Source organism: Leucopleurus acutus (genome assembly GCF_964270905.1).
Source record: "Leucopleurus acutus genome assembly, chromosome: 7".
Classification (NCBI taxonomy): Eukaryota; Metazoa; Chordata; class Mammalia; order Artiodactyla; family Delphinidae; genus Leucopleurus; species Leucopleurus acutus.
Genome location: NC_139150.1, coordinates 31,763,092 through 31,775,433, shown reverse-complemented (window position 1 = coordinate 31,775,433; position 12,342 = coordinate 31,763,092). Strand labels below are relative to the sequence as shown.

The 12,342-nt window shown below is 39.1% G+C and overlaps 1 protein-coding gene across 1 annotated transcript in view; it reads left to right on the top strand.

Annotated features, from left to right (window-relative positions):
* The window catches only part of INVS (inversin), a 144,414-nt gene that overhangs the window by 59,236 nt on the left and 72,836 nt on the right, over positions 1 to 12,342 (top strand). The window contains exon 4 of the mRNA XM_082843192.1: positions 8,474 to 8,647. Coding sequence (XP_082699318.1) covers positions 8,474 to 8,647 — 174 coding nt within the window. The remainder of the gene's footprint in view (positions 1 to 8,473; positions 8,648 to 12,342) is intronic.

Genomic DNA, 12,342 nt, shown 5'->3' with positions numbered 1-12,342 from the left:
TACTTGCACCCATACCTTTCACCTAGAAGGGTAGATACATATAGGACAAATTTACAGAGACCCGTTATGTCCCCCACTTTAGCCCACGTGGGCATTTAGGAGGACTCTGTGAGTAGTGTACTCAAGCAAGTGGTCATTATGGATGTGTATGATGCAGGACCATGTCGATCAACAGACAAATTCAGGTGGCTGAGCCAGAGTTAAGTTTGAATCTCTAAGCTCCCTTTTGGTTGGGCTGCCACCAAGAGGGAGTACCAATGAGGCCAGCCTGGGATTACTCTCAGGGGAAAGAAAGAAGCATCATAACCAGGGATGGACAGGGCGGAACCCCAAATTTTCAACATAGGTGTATATGATTCCCCATTCTTTTTGTCCTGATTACTTCCCAGGAGGCTGCCATGAGGAGATGAGCTCTTTCTGCGGGTGGCCACATACAGTAACCAAACTACCCTACCTCTCTCAGGTGTGTGGATCAGGAAGAGGTAACTGAGGTGGAACCAGAAATCTTTCTGAGTTTATTTTCAAGGAGGCCATGGCTGCTCTTGATAATTTCAGATTCCTGAGGACAGCATGGGGCATAGAATGCCCATAGAATGTAGAGGGCTGACCTGCCCTGTACACAGTCGGTCTTCCAGAGTTGTCATGGACGTTGGACTGCCTCCCAGTGGTTGCCATCAGGTTTTAACTTAGCCAAATCATCAGTAAACCAGGGCAAGGCATTCAGGGGAACCTCTGAGCATCAAGGGCACCATTAAATAGCAGTTTGCCTCAGACAGTGGCCATCTCCACGCCCAGTTCTTTGTCCTCATTGCCAGACAAAGCAGACTATAGCAGGGATCAGGTACGTGGCACCGTTGGCTCTGTGTTATCAGGCAAGGCTTTGCATTCACTTTCACTTTTGAGCAGCTGCCCACTCATGTCTCCGCCAAGGGAACCTCTGCTGTTTTCAGTCCACCCGAAATTCTGTATCAAGTAGCAGGGTCTCATTGCTTTCTCCGTTGGTTTCCACTTTGGAGATTCCTTGACTCAGCGGCCACAACTACATTGCCTTTCAGCTTGCTGCCCCATTGTCATGCTTTCATCCCTTCCTCTGCTTGCCCAGGGGAAGGTGAGCCAAGACCAAGGCATCATTTGGGTGGCTTGTTTCAATCCTGCTCTTCCTCACTGAGTCATTAACAGGACAGTGGGTTCCCTTATCTCCCCAACCTTGCCCACCGCTTGGGTATGATCACATGGAATCTTCTCATCCCTGAACCTGACCTGAAGGGCCCTGGTCCTTACTCTTCAAGAAAACTCTGTCTCCGTCAGTATCCCCTCCTCATTTCCTGTACTGTCAGGTCTTGGATTTAATTTACCCTACTTTTTTCTTTGTTTATGCCAACTTATTACAAGGTAATAAATTGGTTCTGAGTACTGGCAGAAGACATAAGACTACCATCAGAGACAAAAAAAAGCTTTATCACTGATGGCAAAAGCATGAGCACTTGCATTTTTGCATCCCTTACCCCCAAGAACCAGGAGGCAATGCAGAGGCCCCAGATGGACACTGGGGTTCACATGGCATCTGAGGAATGCTGAATTTGGGGTAGCTCCAGACTTTACTACTTACTTTAGTAAGTAGTAAGCAAAACTCTTTATCTAATGTCCTGGGAGACATTAATGTCCCTTAAGACTGCTTGATACAAACCCAACTCTGAGAAATGGCCCAGGTAGAGGAGTCGAGGCTTTGCATTCTTGGCATATTTAGTAAGAACATGCAGGGACACTCAGGGCCCACGGCAGATTGCCTCTCCCAACACTATTGTGGTATTTCTAAGACTCATTTGTGTCTGCAACCATTACAGGAAAGATTGAGATAAAGAGGTTATTGATATTTGTGACCTATATACTTCCTGGAGTTAGTGATTCTTTTTAAAAATTAACATGGTAAATGCCTTGAGAGTTTATAAATATGTAATTACATAGATAGCATTAGACTTTATAGTAACAGATCATGTTTCTATTGTTTCCATTTCAGTTTTAAATAATGTATCTTTTGGTATGTAGTATGATTAGGATTTAGAATAAAATATGGCAGAATGCCTACCTTACATTTATTTGTGCTATTATATATATAATTATAATACTTCCAGGACAAAATTATACACAAACCTATAAATGAACAAAAAAATAAATTAACATTTGGTGGACAGTGAGAGTAAATTAAGTGCTGAGGACACAGAGAGAACAAGAATGCAAAGAGATTCATCAGAAAATATGTAGGTTTTGAGAAAATATCTAGTCTCTTCAGTGTCCCAGTGGGGGAAAGAACTGCTACAGGCAGTCCTATATTCACACTAAAGCCAAGAAAATACTTAGAATTTGGGAGTATTCTTTGCCTTGATATGAGGCTATAGCTTTAGAGGAAGCTGTTTTAGAGAAGTGGCAGGAGCAGGACAAAGATAAGCCTCAGGACCAGGAAGCTCCCCACTAGCTCAGTGACAGTAACTGTGATACCCCTAGTATCACTAGACATGGGGCTGCGAAACATCATTATAAGTACAGATTCTTATAATGGACCAGGAGCTGGATGTTAGCAGCTATAAGGGTGAGCAAAGAGAAAAAAAGAAAAAAAACAAAAAATAACAGCAAACAATCTTCTCTTTAAAATGAGCCCTCAAACAAAATATATGAAGAAATCTCATGCTAAGAAAGCTACCAGTATCATCATTCAGATCATGAATTCATTCCTAGCGGAAGAACATAAACAAAGCAAAAAGAAAAGCCACACAAAGAGAGAAGATATTTGCAAAACAAGCTAAGAATTAGTATCCAGAATATGTAAATAACTTCTATAGATCAGTAAGAAAAAGACAAATAGCTCAGTTGCAAAATGAGTAAACAATGCAAAAAAGCTCTTCACAGAAGAAGAAACAAAGAGCTAACAAAGACGTTCCACTTCAAGAAAGGAAATGAAAATTAAATCCGTGGTAAAATACAATTGTATACCCATCATATTGGCAAAAGTTAGCAAGTCTGACAAAACCAAGTGTGGAGAGGATGTGGCGAAACAAGCATTCTCAAACATTAGTGGTGGGAGTGTAAATTGGAGTAACTACTTGAGAGAACAGTTTCAGCCCAGCAGCTTCAGAAATTCTGGCACGTGTACCAGGAGCTACAAGAAAATTCATTACAGTATTGTTTGTAATAGTGAAAAGTGAGAAACATGCTAAGTATTCCCTTAGAGAATAAATAAATATAACATTATTTTCATATGACAGAAAGCTTTCTTCAGTGAAAATGTATGAACCAAAGCAATTTGGATACATCTCAAAAATATTGCTTTGAGTTAAAGGTGGCAAGTGATTCATGTAGGGCTACTTATATAAAGATTGAAAACATGTAAAATAATGCTATGTAGTTTATGAATACATGTATTTGTAAGAAATAAAATGTATCAAAACATTCACTGGAATGATAACCACCAAGTTCTCCAAAGAGAGAAAAGGTAATAGAATTGGGGAAGGACACAAAGGGAGTATTAACCATATATGTTATGTTTTATTTCTTAAAAATGAAAAATCTAAAACAAAATATCAAAGTATTTCACTCAGAACTTCCATATCATGGTTATTAAGATTAAATGACTTTTCCTAAAAAAAGGAGTTCATCTTAGCAAGTTGGACAGACAAAAATATGAGCTTAAGTGGCATTTTGAGTTGATTTGTTCCCAGATTCATTTCAAGAGCTGTTCTCCAGGTCAGAGAGCTTTTTCATTCTCTTTTACCCTTTCAGATATTATACTCCTTTTCATGTATTTGGGGAAAATCCAAATGTCATAATCACTTACATTACAGACAAAAGAAGCTCATGGTGTTAATAATTACAGGAAGATTAAGATGAGGATTATTAGTACCTAACAACAACGGCAACAACAAAAAACCAGAAACTGAGAAACGACGTCTTATTCAATGTTTCAGAGACATTAGGAAATATTTTCACATTTCGCTGGCATAATAGACCTCATCATATCAGAGTTAATGTCCTTTTAGTGATGAAATCAGGACTCTTTTGTAACTTTAGCTCTCATTTCTGCTCACTTACCACCGGAATTTTCTTAAGAATATACACTCTTTTGATCTATTATCTCTTTTGATCTTATACTATTTCCTACCCAGTCAGAAATTATAAAAGCAAATTCCAAAACAGTCTTCACCTCAGGATCATGTTCTGTGTGGCCCTAAGATATGATACTAAATTGTTAACTTCCAAATCATCCCCAAAGTATTTGTGTTATAATAAACTTGAAAACTTAAGTCCAAATTTCAAGCAATAGTGAGGAAATGTTTAGACATTTTGTCTGTTTGCTTTTGTATTGAGGAGGCTTTACGGGAAACAAAGTAGCCTATAACATGTGTCCCCAGGGTCATACAGTCTTCAGGGGGTTATCAAAATAGCTTGCTGCCTCAAACTAGTGTTGTCCTCTTTTCCACTGATATTACAAATACTCTCCTGATTTTAGCTCAAAGGTTGTCTGTCCCCTCTGTTCAGTCTCAGAATTGAGTTTGCATACACTGGGCATTTAATAAATGCTTGTTCATGAGACCAAGGAGGTTGACCTTGGTCCAAATGGATTATATTGTTTCTAGTCCCAGCATTCGTCAGTAATATCTGATGTGTCTCTGTCCTTTGGAATAGAAGAAGCTGGCCTGATCATATAGCTGACCCCTCCTCAGGGTACCAGCTAAATTCCTATTGGGTATGTTCTTGTTGGTACTATATCACCTTTATCCGTAAGTAGAGTATAGACATCTTTCTCAATGTAAAAAAAATCAGAAAAGCCATTATTTATAACATTCCAACTATTTTTACTTTTACGTGTTCCTAACCTTGGTTCTGTCCTTAATCAGTAGCTGAACTATGTATACCATGTTCAGTTAGATCTTTCTATCTACATGCCCTCTGTCATGGGCCATTCTTGGTTCCACTTGACCATTTATGTTTTATTGCTTCCTCCACATTGGAAAACTGTCCATAATAAAGTTAGCAAACATTCCTGAGCATTTGCTTTGTGTACTGTTCTAAGTACAGAGATTACCTTTATCATTTCATATGCATGATAATCTCAGGTACTATTATTATTCCTGTTTTACAGATGAGGAAATTAGAGTCACAGGAAGATACTTTAATTGATATGTAAAAATTTTCCACGATACTTCTGTGAGGAGCAAAGATGAAATCTATGTCAAAGAGCTTTGTAATAAGTAAAGTACAAACATTTTACTCCTTCCTGCTTTGTAACAAGGTTCAATGGATGTTTGTTGAATGAATGAGTGATTATTACTGAGGTGTACGATGTTTTCTGTAGGTAGAATCTGCAGAATAATGTGAAATGTAAATATACCAAGCACTATGTCTATAAGTCAGTAGCCACCCCCTAACACATTCTAGTTTCCTCCTTCTCCTTCCCATTTCCTCTAAATTTCAAATTCACAATGACTGTCTGATTGAATATCTTTAAAAGTCATGATGAATTATTCTGTAATATTTGAAATGTTATGCTCAGAAAGGTCAAACCTTATTTTTTTGGTATGAAGTACCACATATGTTTATTTTTCCTGGGCATTTTTCTCTTTTTCTGAAAGAAAAGATGGCAAGAGATTTAGAGCAGGGTGCCCTCTTGAGGAAATTTTAGTACCTTCTCAAAAACTTGCATTGGGTGAAATCAGAAAATCCAGATAAATGTCCACTATGAATGAAGCTCAGATAAATAAAACATTAAAAAGTAATAGTAACCAAATTCCAGATATTTGAGAGTTAATATTCTTTTTTTTTTTCTACTATGTTAGGGGTAGGAGTTTATTAATTTATTTTATTTATTTTTGCTGTGTTGGGTCTTCGTTTCTGTGCGAGGGCCTTCTCCAGTCGCGGCAAGCAGGGGCCACCCTTCATCGCGGTGCACAGGCCTCTCACTGTCGCGGCCTCTCTTGTTGCGGAGCACAAGCTCCAGACGCGCAGGCTCAGCAGCTGTGGTTCACGGGCCTAGCCGCTGCGCGGCACACGGGATCCCCCCAGACCAGGGCTCGAACCCATGTCCCCTGCATCAGCAGGCAGACTCTCAACCACTGCGCCACCAGGGAAGCCCCGAGAGTTAATATTCTTAACTGTTATGATCTAATTTAGCAACTGTAAATAAGAATTTTTAAATAAAAACAAAAACCTCTATAAGATATTTCATTTCCTCTTATTCACTCAGTCCTTCAAGTAATATTTATTAAGCACCTATTATGTGCCAGGAACATGCCGAGCACAGTGGTCAACAAGACATAGTCTCTGCCTTCATGATGCTTACTGCTTATGAGGGAAATCTCAGTGAAGGGAAATAAAAACATATGTAACTACAAACTGGGGAAAGTACTATGAAGGAAATGAAAGGGTACTGCAATAAAGAAGAACAAAATAGGTTCTGCTTAGGGTGGTCAAGGAAAGCCTCTCTGAAAGGAAATAAATAAGCTGCATTCATTTGTTTTTCAGTCCATTCCAAGTTTGTCCATCTAGTATAGACAGCCTTATGACCCTTTTCCTAGCCTTGTTCTCCCTTATCTCTGCCCCAGCCCTGGAGCTGGGTTGAATCCTGTCTTTGCCCCTGCAGGCAAGCAGGCAAGTTTCATTCTTCCTTCTGCACCTCACTGTTGCTCTAGCTAGTTCCCTTTGCCTTACTTAGAGCCTCACATGCATCACAGTGGGGAACCTGCTCAATCAATAAATGTCTTCCTTACTAATACCAATAGCTCCTGATAGTAGAACATTAATGCATTGTAATTATAATACTTAAAGGTCACATTTCCAACAATGTTAAGGATGTAGAGGGTCTCAGAAGATGAAAAAGACAGGTAGCCCTGCCTGCCACTATGCTTTGAATAGGGAAAGAGAAAATACACATGAAGTAGACAGCGAACTTGATCATGCAATGCAGTTTGTTCATGTTGACTTTGAAATATCTGTGATACCAAGCATATTGAAGTCTCCAATCAGAATTGGAAATATGGAGCTAGATCTCAGGAAAGAGCTTAAAAGAACTACGGAATTTTTTTTAATTTTGATTATTTTTTTGTGTGTGTGGTACTTGGGCCTCTCACTGTTGTGGCCTCTCCCATTGCGGAAAACAGGCTCCGGATGCGCAGGCTGCGGATGCGCAGGCTAAGCGGCCATGGCTCACGGGCCCAGCCGCTCCGCGGCATGTGGGATCTTTCCGGACCGGGGCACGAACCTGTGTCCCCTGCATCAGCAGGCGGACTCTCAACCACTGCGCCACCAGGGAAACCCAGAACTATGGAATATTTTTGTTGTTGTTGTTGTTTTGTTTTTGTTTTTGTTTTTGTTTTTTTTGCGGTACGCGGGCCTCTCACTGCTGTGGCCTCTCCTGTTGCGGAGCACAGGCTCTGGACGCACAGGGTCAGCGGCCATGGCTCACAGGCCCAGCCGCTCCGCGGCATGTGGGATCTTCCCAGACCGGGGCACGAACCCGTGTCCTCCGCATCAGCAGGCGGACTCTCAACCACTACACCACCAGGGAAGCCCCTGGAATATTTTTCAAGGGTTTCAAAGCTCACATAGACATACTATAAAATGGTCGACCTGAGTCCCCACCAGTGTATTACTCTAGCCCTTGTAACTAAACTTCTTTCTCCAGATGGGTTGGTTCTGCCAGATTGGAGGGTTTAACTGGTGTGGAGAGCACTGCCTGCAAGTGGGCGGCCTACAGTGACTTCTGGGTTGGTGTTTGTGTGAACAGATGAGTCTGGGACCTGAACTTTGAGGAAGCTGCTTCTACCTTAGTTGTACCTGTAAATAGCTCTCATCAAGAAAGCTAACCACCTTTTCCTTATTAACCAAATGACTGTGAACAAAATATTTAACCCCTTTGAATCTCAATTCCCTCACCTGTAAATTGGGGTTTAAAATCTCTACTTATTTCACAAAGTTATTATACTTTGACTATAAATAATATGTGCTGTGCTGGTCAGATTGTGCTGAAACTAATACATTCACACATTGTTGCAACTAGATAGCAATTTGGAAAATACACCAAAAACCATAAAATGAACAAACTCCTTTGACCCAGTTATTTGGTTCCTGATAATTTATTCTATGGAAAAAAAATATGTGAAAAATCATGTACATTGTAGCATTTTCTATTAAAAAAATATTACAAGCAATAATAGAATGATTAAATAAAATGTCTTGCCTTAACACAATGAAATATTGACCAGCCACTGAGTAAACTAAATGCATATAGAAAGTGGTTGGAAAGAAACGTGAAAAAATAAAACAATTGCTAGAGTAGTAGAATTATAAGTATTTTCCTTTTATTAATTTATCTGAATGTTATTATTCTAGCAGAATAATTAAAATGCTTAAAACATTTTAAAATTTAAAAAAAAATTTGGCTCCAAACTAAATTTCTTCTTACTGTCTCTTATTTTTTATTTAGGGAAATTATCGTTTCATGAAACTCTTACTTACACGCAGAGCAAACTGGATGCAGAAGGATCTAGAAGAAATGACTCCTTTACACTTGACTACCCGGCACAAGAGCCCTAAGTGTTTGGCGCTTCTGCTGAAGTTTATGGCACCAGGAGAAGTGGATACACAGGATAAAAACAAGGTAACGGACTGTCAAAATCGAAGACAAATAGAGCAGAAAGCAAATGCTTTATTTTATGATGTGAAATCTCAAGGAAGAAGGCCTAAATTACCACTCATGCATGGTAGAACAATTCCAAGTCTCCACACACCCCAGTAAAGTATTTCACTTAAATTCTGTCATTTTATCCTCCCAGCAACCAGATGTGGTGGGTAGTATCATCTTTTTACATATGGGAAAACTGAAGCTCAAGAAGATTAAAATTCTGCCCGAGATCCAATTGGCAGGAATAGAATTCAAACCAGGCCTGTCTAACTCCAACTCAGTATTTGACTGCTAGTCAAGATAGTTGCTAAAGGTAGTTAGATTTTTGGTGGCCAAATGCCCTGGGTAATGAACTAAGTGCATAGTGCTTTAATGGCCTGGGCTTAGGCATCATTCTTCTTGTGTTTCAGTGTAAAAGCCACCACTTGTTCTATGTCCATTGAATTACTTAACTCCTCTATTCCTCAATTTTCTCATATGCAAAAAGGGGATAAAGGGTTGTTGAAGATAAAATGAGATGATATATATGAAGTGTTTAGCACAATGCCCAGTGCATAGTATTCTCTCAATAAATATTAGCTTAAAATTATTATTATTAGTTCATTTTGATTCTAACATCTGCTCTGGCATTCTTACTAGGGTCCATTATCTTCCCTGCTCTTGAGTTTTAACATAGTGTGCCCATTGGTCATTGTTTTGGTCAACACTCTGATCATTCCTTACAGGAAAAAAATGTGGTCTTTAGTTAGACAAATGCAATCATCCTCTTCCTTTTCATCAGGCACTTAATCATAGAGTCTTGCTAACTCCAGCACTCTCATGTAATTAAAACTCTTATAAGTCATTCACTGGGTTTATATTCAATAATATTTTCACTCCCATAGTGTTCTTTATGTGACTTTTAGATTTTGTTTAGTAGTCATTCACATAACCCAGAGTTCTGAAATCAACTTTAACTTTATTTTACAACTTGTAATTTAATATTATTCTTAACTCACAGCATTTATAGTGCTGATATTTCACTGAGAATTCCCTGGTGGTCCAGTGGTTGGGACTCTGTCTTTTCACTGCTGAGGGCCTGGGTTCAATCCCTGGTCAGGGAACTAGGATTCCACAAGCCAAGTGGCTAAATAAATAAATATTTCACTGAAAAAAGCACAAGACCCATTAATCACTTGAGAAGCTACAACTGTCTTTGGGCTTCATGTCTTCCCCAATATATTCTGTGAACTTCCTGCTGTCTTCCAGTCCTTGTATGTTCTTCTGTTATTGAACAGGGATGGGAGGTTATTCAGTCAGAGAGATGGAAAATGGATCTGCATAGTCCAGGCAGCCACAGAGAAGAAAGAAGGACAAAAGCATAGAGCACTGAGTCTCAAACCATCTGAGGTGAAGGATCGGTTTTTTTTTAAATTTCTAATCTGTCACAGACCAATCATATTATAAAATACATTAAAAGTGAGCAACAAAAAACCAAACAACTCAATTAAAAAACTGGCAAAGGACTTGAATAGACATTTCTCCAAAGAAGATATACAAATGGCCAATAAGCACATGAAAAGATGCTTAATATAACTAATCACAAAAGAAACACAAATCAAAAACCACAGCGAGATAGCACTTCACACCCTTTAGGATAGCTATTATCACAAAAAAACAAAAATAACAAGTGTTGGTGAGGATGTGGAGAGATTTGAACCCTTGTGCACTGTTGGTGGGAATGTAAAATGGTACAGCCACTGTGGAAAACAATATGGCAGTTCCTCAAAAAATTAAACATAGAACTACTATATGATCCAGTAAATCTACTTCTGGTTATATACCCAAAAGAATTGAAATCAGGAATGCGAACAGATATTTGTACATCCATGTTCATAGCAGCGTTACTCAAAATAGCCCAAAGATGTTACTCACAAACCTCCCAAATGTCTTTTGATGGACAGCTGGATTAAAAAAACGCAGCATATACATATGGTAGAATATTATTCAGCCTTAAAGAGGAATGGAATTCTGACACATGCTACAATGTGGATGAACTTTGAGGACATTATGCCAAGTGACAAGTCAGACACAAAAAGACAAGTACTGTAAGATTCCACTTACAAGGTACCTGGAGGAGTCAAATTCATACAGACAGAAAGTAGAATGGTGGTTGCCAGGTGACGGGGAGGAGGTGGGAATTAGGAGTTATTGTTAAATGGGTATGGAGTTTCAGTTTGGGAAGATGAAAAAATTCTGGAGATAAATAGTACTGATGGTTACACAACAATGTGAACGTACTTAATACCACTGAACACTACACTTAGAAACAGTTAAAATGGTAAATTTTATGTTACGTACATTTTACCACAGTCCAAAAAAAAATAATTACTAGAAAAATAAAAAACAAAGATGTAAAAAAATGCAACCCCAAACTTTTTACTGTTAGGTTCAACAGCATAATATATTTCAGTAAATATATTCAGAACAGGGACTTCCCTGGTGGTGCAGTGGTTAAGAATCTGCCTGCCAATGCAGGGACGGGACACGGGTTCAATCACTGGTCCAGGAAGATCCCACATGCTGTGGAGCAACTAAGCCCGTGTGCCACAACTACTGAGCCCGCGTGCTGCAGCTACTGAAGCCCACGTGTCTAAAGCCCATGCTCCACAACAAGAGAAGCCACCAAAATGAGAAGCCCGCGCACCACAACGAAGAGTAGCCCCGGCTCGCCGCAACTAGAGAAAGCCCACGCACAGCAGTGAAGAGCCAACGCAGCCAAAAATTAATTAATTCTTTAAAAAAGAACAAATATAGGAAAAGAAACTACAGAAACTGTACATGTTGTTTACTGAAAATGTGGTTTTAGGCGATTAACTGCTTTGATATTTGTGATTTTTTATTCTGCAGTTATCACTAAACAAAAAGTAATGAGTTAATAACTCTACATGTTAGACGCCTGTAGGTTCACTTTGAATGAATACCACATATGCCAACATTTAAAGTTTTTAATGTGACAGTTGAGCTTGGTTCTTGCTGTTAAATGATTTCGTTCCAGATTGGATTCATGACTATGCTACTCTCAAGGTATAAAGTATATCTAAACAGTTTCTCTGTGGTTTCATTAATAGTTCTCCTAATAGAGAAACCAGTATGTTGATGAGAATGGCAGAAGAGATTTTTAAAGCAACATTGGCAAGTTCAGCATGTTCATTTTTAACTTTATCTAAAAATAAAGCAAGTGTTGCTGTATTTTTAAAATATATCTTAACAATTTATCCTGTAAAATTATAGTTAAATTTAAATTTATCCTTTGATATAAAAAATGGATTCTAGATCCATGATTTCCTATGCATGGATCTTTTCTGATAGATATTAAAATATAAACCTTCTATCAGATTCTTAAGGTGCTTAGTACAATATCAAGATGATCACTTGGGGCTTCCCTGGTGGTGCAGTGGTTTAGAGTCCGCCTGCCGATGCAGGGGACACAGGTTTGTGCCCCGGTCCGGGAGGATCCCACGTGCCGTGGAGCAGCTAGGCCTGTGAGCCATGGCCGCTGAGCCTGCGTGTCCGGAGCCTGTGCTCCGCATGGGAGAGGCCACAACAGTGAGAGGCCCGCGTACCGCAAAAAAAAAAAAAAAAAAAAAAAAAAGATGATCACTTGCTTTGTTGATAATTATTCATAAAAT